The sequence below is a fragment of the Thermobia domestica genome, chromosome 8, assembly GCF_964235325.1.
Source record: "Thermobia domestica chromosome 8, izTheDome1.hap1.1, whole genome shotgun sequence".
Taxonomy (NCBI): Eukaryota; Metazoa; Arthropoda; class Insecta; order Zygentoma; family Lepismatidae; genus Thermobia; species Thermobia domestica.
The window spans coordinates 187,444,633-187,471,222 of record NC_137461.1 but is presented as its reverse complement, the minus strand read 5'-3'; the positions used below and the strand labels follow the sequence as shown (position 1 = coordinate 187,471,222).

General features: G+C 37.2%; 1 protein-coding gene across 4 annotated transcripts in view; it reads right to left on the bottom strand.

Moving 5' to 3' along the window:
• Positions 1–26,590, bottom strand: part of eys (eyes shut) — a 1,117,243-nt gene that overhangs the window by 586,385 nt on the left and 504,268 nt on the right. For all 4 annotated transcript variants that reach the window (XR_014132762.1, XR_014132763.1, XM_081769320.1 and 1 more), the window contains exon 11: positions 2,654–2,805. Coding sequence is in view for 2 of the 4 variants with exons in the window: in XM_081769320.1 (XP_081625446.1) it covers positions 2,654–2,805 (152 nt within the window). In the remaining 2 variants the exon portion in view is untranslated. The remainder of the gene's footprint in view (positions 1–2,653; positions 2,806–26,590) is intronic.

Below are 26,590 nucleotides of genomic sequence, written 5' to 3'. Positions count from 1 at the left end.
CAAGCTATAAATAGTCCATCTCCGCCATAGAAACGACTGCAAAAGAGAAATACCGTATACGCAACTTTTCCAACAGATCTTATGTATGGCCCCAAGACTACCAGTAGAATTAAATATTAGTATTGAGTTCATCACTCGAAAGACATGGTACCGCCGTGTTCCAGTTACACCTACATTAGGTCGAGCTGGTGAGGTCAAGTTTATGCTCCATCAGACGGAACCTCGATCTATATGAAGAACAGGAACTTCTCACTAATGTTGGAACAGAAAATTCTTGCGCACATATGCAGTGCAATACGTGCTCTGGTAGGTTTCTCTTTAGATGAAGATTTCGAATCTTCTATAAAGATCCTTTTTAACAATATCGATTGTGTTGTAATGTCTCCCAAGCACCGCTCATTAACACACATCGAGATTAATTGTTCAAGTTAAAACGAGACTCATTTGTAAAGGATGCCATGATACGAGGGATTCAAGAATTTTGCGTATACACTATGTTAAGTATGCTTCCATGTGTCGCTAGGAAGTCATATATAAGGAACATTCTCGCTAGAGTATTCGACTACATACAGTCTCGCCTACAACAGTGTTCCATAGGCGTTGAAAAGATTTTAGCCAGTAAAAATGCTGTGGTCGTTGCTCATCATGTATTTAGGATCACATTACAATAATCGGTTTGGATTATGCACATGGGTGATCTACTCCATACTACCTTTCAATGTTAACGTTTGTCTAATAGATGAAAAGTGATTTAACTAATGGCACTGATCTGACTAGTTAGTTGTCATTAACTTTGGTCAACTTAGGATCTGCCGATCATCATATAATTATTGGTATCCAGATGTGTTCTCTGGGCTAATTTCTGACTTACTGCTCTGTGCTGTGAGACACACATACAATGGCTGTTGAAACACTTCACTGATTATCTGTTAGCGCCTTGGATCTCCAAAGCAGCAGAAACAGTCGCAGATAGCTGTCGTTTACTAGACGAGAACGACACATTCGTCACGCATACCAATGCATGACACATTATGGTATAGCATACATGGTACATGGTATGTTTCAAATAAATTGAGGTTAGTTATCAAGTTGTAAAATCAGTACTCTTTTTGTAATATGAATTGGCAAGACTAAATTATTATGCTGTCATCTGGTTTGTAGCGTAGGAACCTGACGTATATTTATATGCACCACTATAAGGGTTGAACTCAAAGAAAAAACAACGAATTTTGGTTTGTTAAACTGTATTGTAGAGGGTCTGTATGTGGTGCTGATCCAAAGTGAGCCATCAAGGAATATCTATTCACTGTGAACATGAGCAATGAATCTTATTTAAGTGCATTCTATAGTTTGTGCTTTGGAGTATTTTAGTTCAGCAACTTCGAACATATTTGATTTGAAATACGTCACATGTTCCCATGCCATTAGATTAAGAAATAATGTCGAACGGGTAAGACTACAAATTAAAACTTGCATTTGAAAAGTATAATACATTGTTAGATTTGTTATTAAACATGGATGCTACAATTTTTTCTACTCCAATAATAGTGAAGGAATCTGATAATTCGGAACTTTATAATATACATGATATGATGGAATGATATTCAGAGTTTTGTTTTGGAAATTTGAGGAAATATATGTTTGAACCTTCAAGTAAATTTTTCGCAGAAAACTGGAAGATCAATACCAGACTGCAAAGGTTTAAGACTTCCTTCCTGTTAGAACTCGTTACTTTCTAACTCCTTCTGGAATATCAGTGTTCTTGACGCATGATAGTTTCTGTAACAGATCTACGTGCCAGAATATCCAAAAGATCTTCTTTTCGAAGCAATTAAGAAAGGTTTAGATGACATTCGGTTTTACAAGTGCTACAGCGTGGTCCGGAAGTGGGCGTACCCCTAGTTGTTGTTTTCTGACGTTTTTAGGTTTTACGCACATTTGTTTGGTAACATTGCTTAGCATTGTCTGGCAACATTGCTTGACACTGTGGCAACATTGCTATCCATTGTGATACAGCAGGATGGAGCACCAGTGCACTTCGCGATTCACGTGCGCAATTACCTGAATCAGACGTTTCATGGCCGTTGGATTGGAAGAGGTTGTGCATCTTCACCAGGTCCCTTTGCCTGACCTCCAAGAAGTCCCCGATCTGACGACACCAGACAATGTTCTCTGAGGTTTCATAAAGCAACAAGTAAGAAACACTCGATATCACACAACACAGGAATTACGAGCAGCTGTGGAATACGCCTTCACCCTCGTGACCCCGGAGTATCTCCGCAAAACATCTGCGTGAACTTGGCGCAGAATTCACCTGTGTTACGACATGGATGGTGATCATATCGATGTTTATGACTCTTTAAGACTTCAAGGTAACTGTGTACAGAGATTCTACCATAACTAACACTGTACTGTTGACACTAAAGGGGGTACGCCCACTTCCGGACCACCCTGTAGATTATTTTCGGCATTACTTGTAAAAATTGGTAAGTGCTCAGAACCCTCTTACTGCTACATATGCTGCCACCCTTCTAGTGGATAGGTTTTTAGCTGAACCCAGAAAATCAGTTAACATATCCAAATAAGTGTGTGTAACATTTCAAAACTAGTTTCACATTTTCATAAAACACAAATGCAACACTACCATACGTACCCAGTAGGACATTGACAAATCCATCTATCAGTATCATCAAGACACGTAGCACCATTCGAACATGGATTCGACAGACAGGCTAGCGACGAGCATTCGGATACATTTTGTCCATCCACAGCATCATAAAATACATCTACTATCTCTCCATTTAACTGAAAACACAATACAAAAATTATTAGTTTAAAATCAGTGCATAAACACTTGTGAACCTCTCTGCATTTTTTTTAAATTTAAGTTAGAACTACGTATTAAAGAACTTTTCATGTAGTGCTGAATAATAACACCTAAATAAAAGTACTGGCGTTCAAAAAAATTGATCAAGGGAAGGAGGGAGTTTCCTACACACTCTAACACTCCAACAATCCCCGAATTTCGATGGACATACTCCAAAGAAATTCGCTACACATAACCCCTACCCTAACAGGCCCTAATTTGAGATTGCAATTGCTAGCATACTCAGAAAATTTATGTCAAGCTGCCTTGTTTCTTCAAAAGACTACAAATCAGTAGCAACTATAGGTTTCAGGAAGGACCTCTTTTGTTCATTACGACTTTTACTTGTTTGAAGATTTGACATTTGCCACATCTCTCATCTGGATTTTTGTTCGTTCAGTTTATTTCCGAAAGGTCAGTTCAAGATAAAAATAATGGGCGTATTCCTCGAAATAAATAGATGGTAATCACTGGAATGTTGAACAAGACAACCTGTAACCCACCAGAGCTGGTTTCCTTGCTTTTCAACAAGAAAGGAAATAGAAACTATTCCGGTGTAACACATTTTAACTATCTTCGGTTGGTATACAGATCCACTTGGAGATCAGTTATGGAAATATATAGTACAAATATTGATAACGTTTCAGAAACTGTGTGCTTTTAAAATGTTCGAAATGGGTGACAACATTAATTTTCAGTAATAATTGTCAACTTTATTTGTGTAATTTTATTCTGGATGTGACCACACAAAAACACTTTAATTTTGATTTTTTTAAATATCAGTTATTAAACGGGTTGAATTTGTTAACGATAGACTTTCTTTTATTACTCTTAAGGGTCGGTGGTGTGATATTGTTTTAAGTGTACATGCCCCAACAAAAGATAATGATAACGATATTAAAGATACTTTTAACAAGTATCATGGGTATTCGACCAAGTCCCGAGATACCCTATGCAAATTCTATTAGAGGATTACAATGCGAAGATATGGCGACAGAATATTTTCAAACCGGTTATAGGGAAAGAAAGTCTTCATAAGGAAAGCAATGACAACGGTGCTAGTTTCGTGAACTTTGGAATATCCACAAACCTTATCGTGAAGAGTACAAAATTCCCACATCGCCCCATTCATAAATACACATGGACCTCACTAGATGGAAGAACACACAATCAAATTTATCATGTCTTAGTAGATAGAAGAAGACAGTCTAGCATTACTGATGTTCGCTCATTCAGATGACCCGACTGTGACACTAATCACTATCTGGTAGCAGCGATAAGAAGAGAGAGAGATTATCGTTGAATAAAGAGAATATTCATCATCTGAAGACGGAGAGGTTTAATTTAAAGAAATTAGAGGAGAACCAGGCGAGAAGTAAATACTCGATTGAAATGTAATAGATTCTCGTTTTTAGAAGGATTTGAAAGCACTAATGTTGAGGATACTTGGGTTCAAATTAGGGATAGCATTAAAATTTCAGTAAGAGAAAGAATGGGGCACGCGGAAATACGTAGGAACAAATCATGGTTTAACGAGAAATGCACCAAACTAACGGAGAAGGGAAAATAAGCGAAACTGTGTTGGCTACAAAATCCGAACAATATAACTACACTAAATTCCGTTGACATCAGAAGGGAAACTTCCAAAATGTTTAGAACAAAGAAACGCGATTTTTTTCGAGATTAAATTAATGAATTTGAAGATAATAGTAAAAGAAAAAATTCGAAACATGTTCAAGGGCATCAACGAATTTAACCCACAAACGCCCAAGACCAGTTAGAAATGAAATTTTTGAGTTTTACGTCCCACGGTTATGCCGGCTAGGCTAAAGGAGACGGTGATGATGAGTAATGAATGAAATGGTGGAATGAAGAAAGTGGGAGGAAACGGGAGAACCCCGAGAAAACCCACACACACGGTGTTTGTCCACCACAAAGTTCACTTGGCGGGAGCAGGGTTTGAACCCGAGACCCCTAGCACCAGAGGTGAACGCTCTACCACTGAGCCACCGCGGCCCCCCAAGACCAGTTAGGTAACAAAAATTTGCATACACTAGCAACTGCCTGAACAATACCGTGTTACATCGAAAACCTGAGAAGAGAAGTGAACGAAACTCTTACAAGAGAACGGGTAGTGTGCCTGAAGTGGAACAACGGTTTTTTTTGCCTAAATGAATGATATAGCCCATGTAACGTAGTGAAACATAAAGTGGGTCACTGGTGGCACAAGGGGCGTTTGTGGGTTAAGAAAGGCCAGCAAACTCATGCTTATGTTAAAGAAAGCGGACGGAACAGTTCTCACTGATACAGATAGCATCTTGAATAAATGGAAAGATATCTTCGTCGATTTGCTTAACACGCAACCAAAAACTAATGTTCGCGAGGAAAGGGAAATACACAGCAGAACCATTAATTTCAGAACCTAGCCGAACAGAAGTAGAAATTGCTATAACGAAATTAAAGAAAAACAAATCTCCAGGTGTAGACGAAATTCCGGCTGAGTTAATTTTAGCTTGAGGGGAAAATTGTGGAACAAGATACACAAACTCATTCTCCTTATCTGGAACAAGGAGGAATTACCACAAGAGTGGAAAGAATCAATCATTGTTCCAATTCACAAGAAAGGCTACAAAGCGGTTTTTAATAATTATCGAGGCATTTATCCTGTGTGAATATGCTATAAAATCCTCTCAAACATTTAATGACCAAGATTAATCCCATACACGCATAAAATTATGATGAAATTATCAATGTGGATTTAGATAAAAATCAAGCAACTATGGACCTGATATTTGCCATTCGCCAAATACTGGAAGAGAAATGGGAATATAATACCCCGGTAAATAAGTAATTTATTGATTTTCGAAAGGCCTAAGATTTTATTAGGATTTAGAATATAAATATTATACATTCTTGCAGAATTTGGAATACCGAAAAAGCTAGTTAGATTAATTAAGATGTGTTTAAACGAATTCCAAAGTCCGAGTAGGAAAATTCTTGTACACAAACTTCCTGGTCGAGAATGGCCTGAAACAAGGAGATGCGTTGTCGACATTATTATTCAACTTTACTCTGGAGTACGCTATAAGGAAAATCAAAGATAGCAACCACGGCTTAAAGCTGAATGGCATTGACCAGGTAATGGCGCATGCTGATAATGTAAATCTGACAGGAGATGATAGGAAACCAACAGAAAGAAACGCAGAGACATTATTAAATACTTGTAGGCTTAGAAGTAAATGCAAAAAAAACTAAATACATGGAAATTCACTGGGATCGTAATACTGCAAATTATGTATGGGTCAACGTATCAAATAATATTTTTGATAAAGTGGATACCTTTAAGAATTTAGGATCAATATTAACAGACCAAAATCATATCTACGAAGAAATTAAATGTCGACTGAAAGCAAGGAATTCCTGTTATTATTCGGTTCAAAATCGTTTGTCGTCGCGAATTCTGTCGAGGAAATTGAAGCTCAAAATATATAGAATGGTAATCATGCTTGTTGTTGTTCGAAATATAGTTGCTTACTTTAAAGAAAAACGCAAACTCAAAGTACTTGAGAATAAAATCCTGAGACGAATATTCGGACCCAAGAGGAACGGCAATCGGGAGTGGCGGAAACTTCATAACGAGGAACTGCATAATTTACATCCATTAACAAACATTGTTACGGTCATCAAATCTAGGAGGCTCAGGTAGGCAGGTCATGTAGTGAGAATTGGTTAGAAATCCAATCAGAAAACGTCCATTAGGAAGACCTAGACGCAGATGGAAAAACAATATTAAGATAAATCTCGCAGAAATAGGAATATAAACTGGAAACTGGATTCAGCTAGGTAAGGACAGAAGTCATTGGAGAAGTTTTATCAACGTGGCGTTGGATCTCCGGGTTCTTTTAGGTCATAGAGTTAGTTATTTTACGGTAAAAAATATTTCGTGAAACAATGGAAATTCAGGTTTATTTTTGTCTGTATGTAGATAGATAAAACAGAGCACAACTGATACGTATGCACAGAAGACATATACTGGCGATACAACTAGTTGATCAGGGGCGGATCCAGGGGGCGATCGCCCCCCCCCCCAGAAGAGGAAACTTTTTTTATTTTATATATAAAAATAAAACCCATCCCAAAGTTTGGAGCCCTTAAAAGTAGCAGTATGACAACATACCGCCCCCCCCAAAAGTGGGTCCTGGATCCGCCCCTGTAGTTGATGGAGAAGTGATCCCAATAAATTTCTTTAAATTGCAAGCATTTCATATGTCAATGGAATAAAAAATCACTGGTAGTGATTAGTTTTTAAAAACGACAAAATTCGTTGGGTTAAGTTCTGACCCTTTTAGTCCCTACTCTACGATTTCGAATGTTATTGCTCCCCTTGTTTACCTTCAGTTTTAATATTCCCGCGCAAACAACATCTTGCGTATGTCTCAACACTTTTCTCATTTTCATACCTTCATTCTCACCATCGTGATTAATCCGATTGGCTAGAAAAGCGTGATTCACTAAGGAAACTCATCACCTTCACAACACATATTTCAGACTTTGACCGTTTCCGATTTTGGAAACGCTCCTGCGTACGCTATAAGCCATTAGTCGACACATTGTATATCATATAGTCATTAACAAATCGTATATAATAACTTTTTTTAAGTAATAAGTAAAAACTTGTTGTGATTCTTATTGAAGATTTTGGGTTGCGACCGAAGCGAGCAAGAAAATTTTTAACATTGTATTCCTTCGCAAACTGACCAACAATATTAATTTAATAGGGCGCCGCATCGGGGTTTGATTCTTTTACGGGGCGCTGCATCGTTTACTCTTTTTGGATACTCTTTTCTTTCTTGCTCGTTTGGCGCCTCCTTGCTATCAGCGTCCGGGCAACCGCCCCACTCGCTTCCCCTAGCGACGGCTCTGATTACGAGGATGGGTATGTTGGCGTGCAGGGTGATGTCACAGACAAAATCAAACTTGGTCATATTGAAGTAATCAAACTACAGTTTGCCAATATTAAATCATTAACTTGATATTCGAGAGTTCCGGTGTTTACATCTTGGCATAGGACTGCCCTCTTTATTCAGGTTTTCACTGTTAAAAGTACTTACTCAAAAATGAGTAAAATTGACTCAAATTTGAGAACATTGTGTTCTGAGAATAGCTCCGAAAACATTGTTCTCAAAAGTGAGAATGTGTGGGTGTTCAAAATATAAGAACTATATGTACTCAAATTTGACTAAGTTTTACTCACTTTTGAGTAAAAAGTCTCTTAAAAGCGAGATAAAATATTCTTAAATAAAATGAGAAACTGCTATTTCTCAAAAATAACGAGAACAAATTTTCTCAAAAATGAGAAAGTTAACCGTAAAATAAGATGAATGTAATCAACATTGAGAAACTCTTTGTCCAAAAGCTAGTAATGCTCTCCTCACAATTGAGAACATGTATACTCAAAAGTAAGTAGAAAAGTATTCGAAATGCTCAGATAGCCACAAAATTGAGAAACACACTTTCTCAAAAATTGACAATCTTTCCCCTCAAATTTAAGAACAACTCGTCTCAAAAATGAGAATGTTTTTTTAAAAAAATGAGTAAAAAAGTACTCAAAACTAAGATTTTATTAGTATTCAAAAATGAGAAAAATAGGGATGCGCTCGAGTCGAGTCGAGTCGAGATTTAAGCCTGTCTCGACTCGTCTCGAGAAAATGTTGTCTCGACTCGTGTCTCGACTCGAAAATATGGTGCTGTCTCGACTCGACAGTCTCTGTCTCGACTCGACTCGAATTCGAGTCGAGACGTCTCGAAATTCGAGTCGAGACAAAATATACGAGTTAAAATATACACACACATCAGCCAGACCGTTATGACTACCTACCTAATTGTTAGTATGTCTAATTTTTGGCACGAATAACAACGGCAACGTGTCTTGGCATGGTCGCAATGTTCCTCGGTGGGTCGCTGGAGAGAGTTGGCACCACATATGCACACACAGGTCATCTAATTTCCGTAAATTCCGGGGAGGAGGGTGATGCACCCTCACGTCACGTTCAATCACATCCCAGATGTGATCGATTGGGTTCAGATCCGGAGAGTTTGGGGGCCAGCACATCACTTGGAACTCGCTCCTGTGTTCCTCGAACCAGTCCATCACACTCCTGGCCTTGTGACATGGTGCATTATTTTGTCGAAAAATTCCACTACCGATGGAAAACATGGCCGTCATGAAGGGAGTGTACGTAGTCTGCAAGCAGCGTGCGACACCTCGGCCGTCATGGTGCTTTGCTCGAGCTCCACTGGACACATGGATGCTCACCTGAATGTTCCCTAGATAATAATTAAGCCGCAGCCAGTTTGTCTCCGTCCCGCAGTACAGATGTCAAGGAGCTGTTCCCTTTGAACACAACGGATTCGCAACCTCACATCGTCATGATAAAGAAGATATCGGGATTCATCAGACAATGCAATGCTCTGCCATTGTGCCAAGGTCTAGTGGTGATGGTCACGTGTTCATTTCAGTTATAGTTGCCGATGTCGTGGTGTTAACATTCGCCATCGTTAGGAGTGTTCGGTGCACTGTGTGTTCAGACTAGTGTTGTGAAGGCCTGTGATAAAAACGGAAATTTTGGGTAAAAAACAGTTTTTTTACTGTTTTCCCGAGCTGAGGAAAAAATGGAAAATTTGGGTATGATCAGAATCATCATTCTTGTTAATCACAGAATCATTTTAGTTAATATGTTAAATCAAACATATATTTCATAGAGATATCTTCATTGTTTGTTCTATGTAAAATTCCGGAAATTTTGAAACCATTAGAAAAAATCATTTGTTCGGAAATATTGGCAAAAACAGGAAAATGTAGTTTAAAAACTATTTGTTGGCCTGATGCTAGTGATCTTACTTGCTGTAACATGTCTGCAACATATACAGTGGGAAGTGGAAAATCCGAACTAATTGGGACCACAGGTATTCGGATTTTCAAATTGTTCGGATTTTCGAAAATGACCAAGAAAATGTCTTTTAGGCTTACATATACTGTACGGTATGTTCTTCTATCGATACAGTGGTTATTCAGTACATACAGTAATTACAATACCGTACGTGAGGCTACTTACACTTAATGTTTCTGAAGAACTTCCTTGTACTCTAAGTCACACTTAAAACTTATAGGCCTAAGAAAAAATAATAATAAAAATACACGACAAACAATTACATATAAATGAACTTTTGTAAAAACACTGACTTCACATAACGTCGATGGACACGCTATTGTTTGTTTATCGCTAGCGTTAAGACAAAATGTAAAAACCTTCTAGGGACCGCGTTCTGATTTTTGACGTTAGGATTATCGACGTCCTAGTGTATATACAATGTATTTCGCTAACGGAAAAATACTTAGAGCAACAGGTTTTAATTCTACTTTACACACATATACCGCACAAGTGAGTAAATTTGAGCAGCTAGAAATATATTAAATGAAACTTCCGTTAGTTATTACAGACGAGCAGAATATCCGTTCTGCGCACGGGGAGAATACGTTTCATTTTTGGACACAAAGGGCACCAAAACTGTCACCAATGAACTTGTGGAGCCCCAAAACGCATTCATATCGATATATTTTCAATTATTTTACATGTCACCATCCTCCTTAGAGTACTAATGGGGCTGAATTTGTGGATTTAAACGGCATCTTCTGTTCATTTCAGCGAGTATGGATTCGAGGCCATTTTCGATCATGTATATATATATATATATGTATACACAGAGGCGGATCCAAGGGGGCTATAGCCTCCCCCTTCACACTCAAGTATACACTGCATAAAATGGGCTTCAATCCTGCTTTACACTGGATAAAACTGCAAACTATGGTTTACCCCTCCCTTGATCATATCCTGGATCCGCCAATATATATATATATATATATACTTATATAATGCTCAAAAAAATTAGGGGTTCAGCTGAAATATCACACAAGACCTTAAGATAGTGTATGAATAAGCTTGTGTTTGACTCATATTATCATACAAGGAGGAATGCTTTAAGATACACTAAAAAAATGGGGCACATACTGGTGTTGGGGCACGGAAAACCTTGTTCACATGGCTCATGACACAAGAGGGTTATGTGTGCACCTCTCGAACTGCTCACAAACAGGCAAAGCAACAACACTGATTGTTCCTTAATATGTCATATGATCACTTCGAATAGCCAACAGGGCCTCGCACCTGCGTGGCATGGATTCAATCAGATAATCGATGAGTTCTTGGGGGATGTTGTGCCACTCATCCAGAAGAGCGACTTCCAGCTCTGGAATGGTTGTTGGATTTACTGGCCTAGCAGCAATTCGTCTGCCAAGCATTATCCAGACATGCTCAATTGGAACGAGATCCGGAGAGCATGCTGGCCACTTCATCCGAGCGATACCCTCAGCATCCAGCATCTCATCCACTAACCGAGCTATGTGAGGACGAGTATTGTCATCCATAAAAAGGAACGAATCACCAATGGCACCAGCATAAGGAAGAACAAGAGTTTTCGTGATCTCATTCCTATATCTGAGAGCCGTCAAAGAGCCATTTCGGATGATGTGGAGCTCAGTACGCCCACCAATGCTGATTCCTGCCTACACCATCAGTACATCACCATGATACTGGGATGTTTCTCGCACAAACATGGGATTGTGTCGTGTTCCACTTTCTCTCCAGATGAGAACACGTCGATTATCAGGCTCTACACTGAATCGAAACTCGTCAGAGAATAAAACATTGCCCCATTCATTGCGTCCCCACCCACGATGTTCCTCCGCCTACGCTCTTCGATGAACACGGTGTCATGCAGTTAATGGGACACACACCATAGGCCTACGTGCGTAGAGACCATCTTCTCGAAGGCGATTGCGGACCGTTTGAGTAGATACTGTGCGTCCTGTTGTTGTTCGGAAGGCTCGCGGCAGCAGAGTTGTATTCTGACGCCGGTTTCGACGGGCTGATAACAAGAGATTACGATCGTCTCTGGCTTTGGTTGCTAGTGGACGGCCCTGTCCTTGTCTTCTTTGAACACTTCCAGTTGTTTGAAATCGATTCCACAATCGGGAAACCACACTCTGTGCCACTCCTATGGTATGTGCCACCTCCCGCCATGACTGACCAGCTTCCAACCTTATTGAGGGCCGCCCGAATAGGGTGACCACCGGCCCGAATAGGGTGAATTTGTAAGTTAATGTGATCAGAGTTTCACCATTGATTTCAGCGACCGCGAAAACTGAATTCGACAGTAATATCGGCCATTTTCTACCACTTTTACATGTCTCTGTAAGCGCACCCTGAGACCCCCTGGTTCGAATTTTGAAAAAAAAAAAAGATTCGTCTTGATCTGGGGCCTGGGCCAGGGTACCCCTGACTAAAATTTGGTAACTCTTGGTCCACTCGTCTGGTCCCCAGGCTGCATACAGGCAGACAAACACAAACAAACTATTTATTTTATTTATATTAGACTAGATAGATTCTTGCAAATTATGCAAGATTTTCATATTATCTTTCCGAACTAATTTTAAAGACCCGCTCCTACTTATCTTTATACATATACACAGTATATCTATATTTATATCTATCTATATCTATATATGTATATAACAAACGCAGGAATTACACCCTAAATAACGCTCCTGGAGGACCCCTTTCTCAAAAAAATTGCTGGGGAAACACTTGTAGAAACTTCAGTTTTCGTGCCAGACGATTACCGAGACCTGGTGAAAAAAAACTCATTTAGCGATCGAATTAAAAAAAAAATAGTTCTCCTCAGGTTAGTATTCACTGAGAATATTGTTATAAAATTTAAATTTTATGGGTAAATCAGTGGACTTTGAATACATCTTCATCGTATCCACTGAGTTGCGAAATTGTGTACCTCCAGATATGGGCGGTCGAAGAAAATTTTCTAGGGGGCATCTTCAATGTTTGCTATATTAGTCTTGCATTTAATGTGCATGGTTTGTTATATTACGTATACGTGAGCCAGGGAGGTTCATTCTTATCAAACACGGAGATTATGAAGGAGCAGATCTACTGTACAAAATATAATAAAAACATCTCTTTCGGATTTCTATCATCCCGCAGTCCAACCTCTAGACGGAAACATAAGAGATAGGCTTTTTGTTTTTAAACAAGATAACGTGCCTAGCGAATGCTTTACATTGTAAAGATTATATTGGTGAAAATTAAACGAATATAATTTTACAACTTAATATACATATCACTAAATGTTGAGCTCCCCGTTGCTATATGGTTAGCGTATGCGCCTTTCTCGAACGAGGTTTGATTCATGGTAGGAGCTCATGTGTTTCAAATCCGACGTTAAACTGTACGTTCACGTCTTGTAGAGCTTTGCTCCTGAAAACAATGCTAAACTATAATCGATAATGACTTACCAAGGTGACGTCAATTTGGCAGTCATCAAATCCATTTTATACTTTCACTTAATCCAGTGGATACTAATATAACAATTGCAAGACACACGCGCATATAAATACTCAGAAACAAGTACATACACACGTACACATACACAAATATGAAACATTCAAATCTATTTACATGTGGTGGAGTGCGCTGCATCAAGCACTGTTATCTTCATCATCATCTTCTCATGTATCTGCATTATTTGATTCATCCACAGATTTGTTATTTCTACGCATCATTCATTTTTGTATTTTCGGGAGGGTTCAGGGTTCTTTCTTCATTTCTGTATTGGAAAGAGAATCAGAGGAGGAAGGGGGAATTTATACTTTAAGAATGGATAACATTTTAAGAAATATATACAAAACATGCCGCTTCGACGCAGCACTGAAGCATTTCTTTTAGCGGTCATACCCTCTCCCCTCTCAAGTTGTCAAGTGAGAAGGGACTGGAACATCCCAGACACTCAGGGTTCAGTTGACAATAATAAAACTATAGGTAAGTAAACATATTGTACAGAGTCACGTTTTGCTTATTTTTGAACATTTCTGTGAATTCAACAATACAACAGCGGAAATACTAACTGGTTTTATTACTCCAACCATCGCTTTAACTAAGGGATAATTCCCAACGGTCAGTGAGCCATCTAAATTTTCGTTCTTTTTCTGTTCTCCAGAGGAAAGAATGAGGTTTTGCCAAGATGCTAAAGTCAAGATGTTATATGCTAAATGGGAGTGAATTATGCTAGATCTAGCACCAAGATGCTAGATATGGGTTCACTGGCGGGCTTCGATATCTACAGAACTTTCTGCCAAAGCATAAAAAAGAAAAAAAGCACAATAGTTTCGATAACATATGTGTGGTCCTTCGGTACGCTACACATCTGGTAAGAAGCTCATCCCAAAGAGTAGTTTGGACAAAAGACTCGTAGCCGGCTTGTATAGATACTTGAATTCAAATATTCAAGTATCCATTTACTGAATGCCCATATCGTGTATGCATGCATTTGCATGCATTATTTAATAAGTAAATAAAGTACACACACAATTAATTATGTCAGTGATAAACGGTGTTTATTGAAAAAAAAACCCTCTCCAAAAAATGAAGATTAAGCTTAGACTGGAGAAATGGTTGTCCTTCGTTTTCATTATCATTTGGCCATGAAACAAACGTCTGACAGATATACAACCCCTATATACAACTATGTGATGTTGGAATATATAACTCGCAGGGTATGATGCTTTACTTTTTCAGAAATTTCAGTACTTCTAGTGAAATGAAATCTTTAGTTTTACGTCCCACGTTTATGGCGGTTAGGCTAAAGGAGACGGTGATTTAATATAAAAATATTCAATTAGAACTGGATAATTTACATAAAATTTGGAATCGACAAATGAAAACGGCACGTTTCTAGCACTTGTGGGTTCGAGATCTCATTGTTGAAAGGATTGGAGACAAGCATAATGTTTTCTGTGAGGAGAAACATATACGCGTAAATCTAGTATTTTAATATATAGATAATAATTGGAATAGTTTTATTTTCGAGTGCTATTTTTTAATATTCGCAATATTGAAATTTTTGAACTTAAATTTTTCGCGTGTTTGAAAAAAAAGAGATATCATTACTAGCAAAATTAACCTAATACAAACATATTTATTTTTTCAATTTTTCCGGAAAATCGAAAAAAAACTTTAAAAAAACAGGTTCAAAATTTCCGGAAATTTGACAACACTAGTTCAGACACACTTGTACTTTGCCCAGCATTAAACTCTGATTTTAGTTCCGACGCAGTTCGCCGCCTGTTCTGTTTTACCAGTCTGCCCAGCCTACGACGTTCGACATCTGTAATGAGGTGGGGCACACAACCCCTCGACATTTGGACGTCTTTTCCCCTTGGTTTCGCCACTTGCTGAAGACAATCACCATAGCACTCCTCGAACACCTGACAACTCCTGCAGTTTCCGAAATTCTCGTGCCGAGTGTTTCTGATCGAGCACTTTCTTCAAAAAAATATTAAAAATTATAGAAAAATTTTCGAGACATTCGAGTCGAGTCGAGATTTTTACCAGCTGTCTCGACTCGACTCGAGTCTCGACTCGAAAATTCGAGTCGAGAAATGCGTTTGTCTCGACTCGTCTCGAATTTTACAAAGTGTGTCTCGACTCGAGCGCATCCCTAGAGAAAAAATTACTTATTCTGCCGCCTTGCTGGCAAAGGGAAGTTTCCTGGAACTAGAAAGGTAGATTACTCTCACACTGCACTGGACAATTTGTAGTAAGTACCCCTTCTACACATTAATATTGAAGTTAAAACATTTTCCTCTTAAAAGTTGGAAAATAGAAATCATTTTTGAATAAACACGAGTACTTCAAAAATTACTTCTATTTCCCAGCTTTGAAGATGAAAATGTCTAACATCAATATTAATGTGTAGAAGGCGTACTTACTATAAATTTTTTAGTGCAGTGTGAAATTCATCTACCTTTGTAATTTTGGAGAATTTTCTCTGTGCCAGCAAGGCAGAAGAATAAATACTCCCTTTCCTATTTTTGAATACTAATATAATCTAATTGTTAAAGTACTTTTTTACTCAATTTTGAATCTGCAAGGTTACATTTTTATGCTGAGACCTGCTTGTTTCCATAAATAGCATAGATGAGAATTTTAATTCAATCAACACACAAGCTCCTTGTAACTTAAAGTTTTCATTATGTTGGTTTGCGAAGTTTTAAACAAGTGAGCCTGATATGGTGGACACATTTTATGTGCATTGGTTTTCTCGATGTATTCTCGTTTCCTCCTACTTTCTTCATTGATTCACTTCATTATCATTGCCTTCTCCTTTAGCCTTGAAACATAATCATGAGACGTTACACTAAAAAAAACTTAAATGTATATATTTATTTGTTTCATTTTGATTAAAAGAAAATGTTTGTACATTGTATTCTTTATTTGTCAAACAATAAACTAAGTCTATACATTATATACTTCACATACACTCGAATATGCACATTCTTTGGACAAATTCCTATCTCTTATCCAGTATTCAGTTATAATGTTACTTCGTAACAAATGTCTTTGATAAGTATTATTTGCTAAATACTTGGGCACAATTTTTATAACAACTTACATAAGACAATGAGGATACATGAACCCTCTGAATATGCCTACAGAGCACTATGACAGATGTAAATGTCTGCCCACAAACTGTACATAACATTAGTACTAAATAATTACAATGTTATATCTAACAAAATATCGTATACTACAGGAATAAAACAGCATACGCGTTACTGTGAAAGTTACTAGCCTTGCAAGTTCGTGAAAAGCCTGATTTTGAATTCTTGAGTAACAGAACACTTGTGCTGTGGTGTACAGTTTGAAAAAAAAACATTCGTTGGAAAAGAGTGTGTATCGATTGCCAATGGACAATATAAACGGCTATTTTCGAGATCCTCCCAGAAGTGTTTCATTTGCTATAAATGTGTCTATGCCTTCATCTCCCTGGAAACAAAGAGATTATGTAATTAGTGACAATAGAAATAAAAATAAAATGAAATACTTATAAATTTTATTCGTGTATGGCGATATCTCGAATAATATTAGTGTCGCTACGTTTTAATTTGAATTAGTATCAATTGAAATAAGATAATATAGACTCTAGTAAAGACAGTAAAGAGAATCACGCAATATTTATTCAATTAATATTGAAACCAGAAGTTGTAGTAGATCTACCATTTAGTGTTTTAGCAGAGTGATTAGAGTGGAAATGGAATATATTCTAGGGACGCTTAATCGATTAAAAAATATACAATGTGAGATTACTGTCTATGCTCTATAGTGATCAACGTTAGAACCGGAAATGGTTTATTTCTATCACTATAAGAAGGGAGATCACATCAATTAACGAACTCCTCCGAGATAATTATCTAGCTATTGATTGCAGAAAACAATTTTAAAATTATCTTTTGTTGAAGAGTTATCGAGCGGTGTAACGGACGTACTAAGCCATAGGTGTTTACCCTTGCGAGGATGGCCCTCTCGATAGCATCCTCACCCTCAAATTCTCTCGCCCATAATGACGCGAGGGCGATGACAAGCTTGGACGGCGAGGGCCAACTGTCACTGTCAGAGCGAGAACGAGGACAAATTCCCAACACGAAGGCGAGAGCGATGGTCAACTCTCTTCGAAGGTGAGGGCGAGGGCCAATTCACTGTGAGAATGAGGGTGAGTGAGGTCGGAGTAAAATGAACACCTATGGTACTAACATTACAATATTATATATATCCCACTTCCGTGATTCTAATAAACATCAAATGAAAGACTTAAGACCTGACTCGTCTATGGCGATCTTTAGAATAATATTAGGGTTGTCACGTTCTGGAAGGATTAATATCAACTGAAATAAGATTATAAAAATAAGGAAATTGAAAGGTAACCAAAAACATTTCAACCTGTTTCATCTATGCAAGACAAGGAAACAATAAACCTGAAAATTAGTAATTTCTGTTCATGTGTGACGAAAAAAATTAAGTGGCGTCGTTTGGCGGAGCTTCCTGAATCAATGCTTGTTCTGCCACACTTAATACATTTACTGAAAGTCGAACACTTTCACGAAAGGCTATGAGTCATCAACATAAGTAAAATCCTATCATCAGTTTCCTTTACTGTTTCCCTTCCAGGAAAAAAAGAAAGAAAGAAACAATGAATCACACCACAAATTCTAATTTATATAAAATTTCACCATTATTCGATTTCTTCTTTTTTAGCAATTGTTAAACGAATTACTAGAATGCTTTGAGAACAGTAGCGTAACTAAGAATGCATGTCCCCCTCCACCCGCGAAAATGTCAAAAGGGCTCTTCCTATTTCTACGTTCACGTGAAATTTATACAGTAGTAGAGTTATTTGTCCATCTAGTCAGACACTACTTGCTAATATACAAAAATTGCACATTATTATTATTATTATTATTATTAAGCAATTACATGGGACTAAAAAGCTTCTTAAAAGAAATAATTTCCAGGAATTAGGAATTAGATTTCTGGGCTGTCGGGATCTAAGGCCATGTTAGACCGTCACGTATGAAGGATGGCGACCCTCAGCGAGCTCACTATTTGATAAAAGAAAAGGAAGAAAGGATTGGGAAAGGAAGGAGGCAGCCTGGGACGATTATATTAGGTACCGGTACCTCCATCCCGGCATTTGAATGGTATGAATGAGGGAAACCCAGGAAAGATTTCACTCAAGATAGGAGGTCTGAAAAAGCTGTTACACTCTTTCGGCCGAGTGTCCCCACCAGGAGTCGAACCTGGGACCGCTCACCTCAAAGTCAAGAGCAGAAATAATTTCTTCCTAACGTTCACATTACAACTAACATATGAAAACTCGTTAAAACTTGTGGAACTTGCTCACATATTTCTAAACCGGTGTATTTTTTTTTCGGAGTAATTCGCTGACTACTTTCTCAATATCAACGTGGTGCCGTTCTTCGCTTTCAGTGCTCAGGAGTAGCAAATGGCTCAACTAGTGCCGTAACTTTTGCGGGCTAATGGGGAAACTGCCCTCCCAATTAAGCTTCCAGTTGTTTGATAGGATCCATTTGAGTTAAAACTTTGTTGCTTTGTATGATGTGATATGAAAAGAAACTTATAAATGAAGCTTGGAATAGGTTTACCACATAACAGAAAAAATGAAACGAAAATGTGTTCCGAGCCTCATTCAGTAAAATGTGTCCTATTAGAGCCCCAGACAAAATATATATTTAGTAAGGCTTTCAACTGCGTGAAATATTGTCTCATTTATTTAACTTGTGAAGCGCCGTACTATTTTCAAAAGCATTGCATATAAATTAAGGTGTTTCTGCTGCCCCACTATCTGAACGAAATACATTCCTTTACGATGAAGCATATATGTAATCTGGGTCTTACTTTAGTAAACCATCAACTGGCGCCCCAAGAAGTATCGAACACGTTTAGTAAGGATTTCACTTCAAATGCCATTATTATTCTAGGGGGCCTCAACTTGACATATTTTAGGAGGTCTAATTAATGTTTGGTCTTCCAAGAAAAGGTCCAAGTTACGGGGCTGAGCTCAACTTCATCTTCGACCTTGTTCTACGAATATAGAGTTTGATGGCTTTTAGTGTACTGAATGATCGCTCAGGATTGGCTTCGTCACACGCAAAGTGAGATACAGTTGCAAAGAAGTACACAAATCCAGAATACTACTAACATTGGAAGTTACCTACGACTAAATAATTGGCTAATTAATTCCAAGTTAAAATTTCACTAAATTGTTTCTTCACTACTCATCGGAAACTTGTAAGTTGTTGCAACAAAAGGCGATGCATTTTCCGAGTAGAATTCACTAAATCTATTATAGCTGGTTCCGTGATTTCTCTTTCCTCTAAGGTACAGAGTACTCTTGCAGTAATATGAAACCTGCAAAGTGCTTTTGAATTGAGTTGAATTTCAGTTTAGCGTCCCTTTCAGCAGCGAGGCTGTGAGACTTGGACCTACTGATTAACGTGGAATCCGAACCACATGAGCTACCGTTAGGAATCGAACCCGGGTCTCCTGCGCCAAGGGCGCATACGCTAACCGCTTAGCCACGGAGGATCTCTGCAAAGTGCTTTTAACACCCAAACATTATAAAGTTATACTCCGAAACTTAAACACCCCCCTTCACCGGGAGCCTGTTAGTTACGCCACTGCTTGAGAATAGACTCTTTATTCATAGAAAGGGAACTTAATGACTACATATACAGATGACGTTAGAACTATTCATTAGTATGTAAACCAAATTATTTATAAAACCATCCTTTTATTAAGATATTTCCAAAACGTATAACGTGGAACGTTAATGTATTAACTCTGTAGTTACGAAACTATGACTACAATTGAACGATAATGGACATATTCCTAATCAGGAATGTATACAAAACAAATTATGTGTCTAATGAAACGCCTGACACGACTTACCTGTAACTCTGCAATGAAATATTCGTGGCTCCTGTAAGGTGCCGCCCTCCTCCTTACTAATTTAGCTCCTTTCTTACGTGTGATTACACCTTGTGGTAGTAGAAATGGAAGCAAATGTAGTGCGCAATTGATTGCTATAGAGAGAAAATATGACTAAGTCAGTATATAATAATGTTTGGAATTTGTAGATATTGCTATTGCCTACCAAAATATTTTTTTAAGCACAATGTAAATCACACTAAATTATTCAAAAACTACTTCCATTAGTTGAAATAGGGTTTTACTTGAAGTGTACTGCTTTCTAAAGCCCTAGATAATTGTTATATTCCTTAGCACAATGATGGGGAAACATTTTGAGTCGCAGGCCAAAGAAAAACAAAAAAAAAACTAAAGGCGGGCCAATATAATTTATAAAAAAGAACAGCCATTGTATCACTCTTGTAAAACCAAGCTCTATTAATACTCGAAAGATCAAGAAGGGGAATGTGATAAATGGTATTGTGAATGCATTTCTAAACATTTCTCATAATTTGGCTGGAAGTATAATCCACTGATTCTCAGAAGTGAAGTTATATTAGTCAGGTAATGAATCACGTCGTGGGCTGGGTGGAAACATTTAAGGAGCTACATCTAATCCGCGGGCCGTGCTTTGCCCATCACTGTCTTAAGATGTGAAGATAATAAGCCAAAGTTGTGCAATTTTAAGTTCATGTACGTTTATTTAAAAGATATTACGTGTTTCAAAATACTGACTCTTATTTTTACTTCTCAAAGTAAAGCATATAAAAGCTACTATTTGCTGCGATTGAATTATAACAATAAAGCAATGTTTGTGAAAAGATTCTATAAAAAATAATGTAAAGAAAACAGAAAAAAACAAAGGGGTGCTTTGCCAGAATAGGGTTCTGTTGATGACAAATAGACTCTTGTGTACATATTTATACATACAACCAGAAATATGATAAATGTACACGAAAACTTGATCTTACTCACCAAGAACTTTCTCTAGGGAAATCTTAAAGAAAATTATCACTGACAAACAGATGACATTGAAAACAGACTGATAAATCGAAAGTGCTGATTCTCAAGAAGGTAACCAATTTTTGGTAGCTCGTTTCCATTGTGCAATATATTATGTTATGTCTTTCCCGCTGGTCTAGTAGCTAGCATGCACGCCTTTGGTGTAAAGGGTCCCGGCTTCGATTCCCGGTGGGCGAGCGTTGAAAGAGTGGTTCGGTAGGATCCACTCTTCCATTTTAAACTGTAGGTCCACGTCTCACATAGTATCGATGTTCAAAAGGAAGGCTAAACGTCACTCAATCAATCAATCAACATTATATTATGGGAAGAAAGACTAACAAAGCGAATGTAAGAGTGAATCGAAAAAAAGCGGAGATAACACAAAGCTCTTTGTAGATAATTTTTATTTTATTATTCAAGTAAAATGTTTCAAAACAATACAAACTTATCTTTACTGGATGACTATATACATTAGCATAGCAGACGACTGGTTGGTTGATTTAGAGTTTAATGTTCCTTTTCAGTACTGAGATGTAGACCTACAGTTTAACTTGGAATGCGATCTCCAAGAACTCGCACAAGTAATTGAGGTCGAGTCTGTCACACCAGTCTCATACGCTAACCATAATCACGTAGGAGCATCTCAATTTGGAGTATATAGCCGTTCCTACTAAGAAGATACTTCAATCTGTAAGATCGTGCTCCGAGAAAAGTGATAGTGAAGAATGAAAAATGAATGGAAACACTGAGGAATGAAGGAAGGGAAAATCAGAGAATACAGAAAACCCCTGTGTAGGTAGATTGATTATTAGACAAGATAAAATACGGAAAAACACAGCAGAGATGAGCGTTTTCAACTTAAACACTCCGGCTGTTTATTCTTTTTCTTTCTTTTTAAATAGCATTTACTAATCAACAAAAATATGTCATTTGCAACGCGATACTAAATAAAACTCCCAAAATACAAAGGATACGGATGAAATATTACGTTCATAATTACATGTATAATATACTTACTTTCTGCCGTAATTTCCTGTGTCAAAGCATGCGTCTGAAGGAAATCGTTAACTACATCCTCTGCACATTTTCTGCCATAGTTCCTTGCTTGCAGTAAAAGGTGGTCAACTATGAAACCGAACTTCGAACACAAAGAGTCGTCTGTCACGCCGAACAAATTTTTAAATTCAGCATCGATCTGAAATATAAAGATTTAATTGTTATACAAATATATTCTATTAAATAATATATTTTACCTTTTTCTAGTCATGAAGTTCCAAAGTAGTTCGTTGTCATAATGTTTTACTGCAATATTAGAAATGCGCATACATGAATAATGTGAAGTAGCAATTACTCTTGTTCAGGCAAAGTAAACTATTATAAAACCAGGCAGATCGTGCTGTTACTGGTTGTACGTACAACTAATAAGGCAGATATTCCCGAAATTAGTATGATAAATTTTTACCTAATAATATTTAGTTTTATATTAATTTGGTATTTGATAAAACACTGAAATAAAACTAAACTTTCGAGCTAAGCGTGTAAACCTGTTCTTCAAAACCTCGAAATATTTTCAGTTTACTTCGTGATCTTTAGTATTGGGTAATATATTCGCGACATTTCGGTAGCGCTTGCTACCTTCTCAGCTGCACGAATAACTCACACGGAAAATATTACACCTCTCACGATGTCATCGTAGAGTTCTGAATGTATGCTTTGCTTGTAAAATTCCCAACTCTAATGAGGAAGGTAGTAGGGGCTATCGGAACTGTTTGGATTAGAATACTCACTACTATAAAGACAGAATAAAAGATAAATGCCAGAAGTATTTCGTTACTATTAAAAACTCTACCAAATCATATCGTTGCAAACATTCAAATGAAACAAATGAAATCAAATTGTAGGTATAATGCCTTACATTTATACTCTGTATGCTACAGAGGTTGAAGTCTTGAAGGCCGACGTCCCGAAACAATGAGGTCGTGTGTTTTGTAAAGCTGTATATGAGAATAGTTATTTCTTATTTTGAAGGGAAAGAAAATCAGAAGTTTATTGGTTTCTGCTGAAGCCTACTTTTGTTTAATTGAAGTAATATCTATATATGATACTGATTGATAGAATTGGATTTTGGGACTAGTCCTTTTCCATGCAGGGGCGTGTACAAGGAAATTGCGGGGCGGGGGGAGTAGAATAGTACATAGTAGTCATAAGTATTGAATCTTGTCAAGGCAGATTTTTAATTGTAGATTCCATTACAGGGAAAACGAAGGTAGTAGTTGAATAAAAAAAGCTTGAAAAAAGCTCTATCCCTTAAACAAGGTGCTTTTCTTTCATGTGTACGCATGGGTAATAGCACATATTTTGAGTGATGAATTTGTCACTAGAGAAATGAAAGAAATGGGGGAATGAAGAAGTGGGAGGAAACGGGAGAACTCCGAGAAAACCCACGTACACGGTGTTTGTCTACTACAAAGTTCACTTGGCGGAAGTTGGGATCGAACGAAGGACAGTATGCACCACCTCGGCCCATGGTAAGACGGATTCAAAAGCACTGTACTGTCAGATTCATATCCTGACTGAAATGTACCAGTATGAAGTCCCAGCATTGTACGGACAAGACATTAACCACGTTGAACTGCACCAAGCCAAAGAATCTAACCAGACGGTAAAGGGAGACAGTGATGGGTGAGACGTATGAATAATATAACGAAATACTTTAGTTTGTATAATATTTACCTGTACCGTGGGCAAAAAGTGCTCATAAATATGTAATATACTTAGTAGAATGTTCATTTTAAATTAACAAAAAAAGAAGAATGTTTTTAATATATGTAAGAGATTATTATGGGATAGTTGTGGCTATGTACATGTTATGTGTTGACTTAGTCAAGTGAATTTATGTATTTCACGGTTTTAAAAAAGAATATTTAAGACATATCAAGCAATAAAGGTGAGACTAATGATCTTTGAATATCTGAGTTGATTTTTGCATAAAGAAAAGGAATTATCGCTTCGTAAATGATATTTTACAAGACGGACCAGGTTGACGACGCTTTTCTATAGAGTCGTTATAAAAATTTGGTTTACCAAACCCGGGATCTTTTGAAAATTCAGTTCCCGAAGAAGGAAAGTAGGGCTGAATTTACTTAGATATTACCATTTATGAATACAAACTTAACCGTATTACGAAGCGGTAAGGTCATCAAAAGAAAAATGGATAGTGAAATAGTGCAACAGGAATCTAATACCAGTAATCCAGATGAAATTAGTGCAACACCAAGTTTGTCATCTGAGGATCGACTTTTGTTAGCTGTGCAGCGACAAATTATGCAAATGACGACTGAGATAAAACAAACCATGGAACAGAAGCTCAATGAATCTAACACAAACATGGAACAGAAGTTCTATGAAGCTAACCAGACCATGGAACAGAAGTTCTATGAAGCTAACCAGACCATGGAAAAGAAGATAGAACTGAAATTTAACGAAGCTAGCAAGCAGTATGAAGAATTAAGTAAACGAATAGAACGGATAGAACTGAAATCAGACGATACGAAACAAACAATCGTCCAGGTGATGAACGACATATCCTCGCAGTTTGAAGAGAAGTTAAAAAGGTTAGCCGATGAGTGTCAAGAAAAGCACGATCATCAAAATCATGAAATCTGTGCTTTAAAAAAGGATTTAACGTTAATCGAATCTTCCGTTAAACATCAAAAGATCCAGTTGGCTACTATGCAGGAAGAAATTAAAACGTTACAGGCTAGAGATAACATTTATCGCAATAATCTGGGCAGTGATCGCTTCGAGTTTCCCCAATCACCGGATATAAATACGCCTTCGCCGGAATCTGAGGAGGATATTATATTAGAGGAAAATTGTCCGAAGATCACTGATGAACGAAATATAAATGGTATCATGACACAGCACGCTACGGACCGGAACAATCACACCACAAGAACAAGGAGTGAGAAAAGAAAGGTAAAGTTAAGTGTCAAGATGAGCGAAATCAAAGCCATGAGTAAATTTAGTGGTAAGTGCAATGAAAATGCTAGTTCTTTCTTAGAGAAGTTCCAAGACGAATGCAGTATAATGTCTATCGACCGATCACAATACATGAAATTAATACCCCATGTATTACTCCCACCTTGTTCCTTATGGTTTAAGGCAATACGTGATCACATTAGTACATATGAGGAATTTAAAGCGGCATTGATCGCGAATTACGAAAATGACTTTTTGCTGGCAAACAGAGATGCCACTCTTAGAAATCAACATTTCAATCCTCGATTGCACAAATCTATTGTAGAGTTTGTTATAAATGTCTATAATGAATTAAAGGTTGTTAATCCCTTGCAATCGAAATCAAGAATAATTGCATCGATTCGCAATTTGCTTCCATTTAAATTACAGCAGATCTTATTTTCCACACAGTGTATGAGTTTCAGTCATTTATTAATGCTTGTACAATGCTACGAAACTCAATACCATGCTATGAATCTAACACAATCAGGAATGGGTAAAAATAAGAATAATTCAGATCATTTGGTCCCTGTTCGGAATTTGAATATCCGAAGTGTGAATAATAATGAACCGAACCTAAGACGAGTATACTCTAGCAATCAAAATGAACAAAATAGACAAGGTTATGTAGGAAATCCGCCTAACCTAATCAACCGAAGTAGACACAAAAATAATAGAAATACATGTCGAAATCCTAGAGATGCTATCAATCCTATGTATAGACATAATCATTGTTCACGAGATGGTACTTCGTATCCAAATTCAAATCACGATGAAAGACATGTACAACCTAATGTAGAACCTAACCACGATTGTGCGGTACAATGCACTTTATTAGATTCATATGACAGTGTGAATGTAACATGAGTACCGTTAACGAAATTAGGTTAAACCCATGTTGGTTATAGATTCTTGTGAATTTTCGTTTTAAAGTTTGTGTTAATATTAATAATTAAAACGACGGTTATAAATATTTGAAATGCATCTAGTTAAAGAGTTAGTAGCACCCAACATTCTTGATCAAATAAATAAGAATGAAAAATAACAATAATAATGAAAAATGTGTTTATTTAATAACAAAAAGGTGTCTTTTGTTTCTGTAAAATAAATTTATTTACTTCCATTTGATTATTCAAACGTAGGTTATGTTTAATTTTTATTCTTTCTTATTAATATGAAGAATCATAATTCAATTTATAATTAGTTAAAGGCAAAAAAAATTACTTTATATCAGATTGATTTGTGTTTA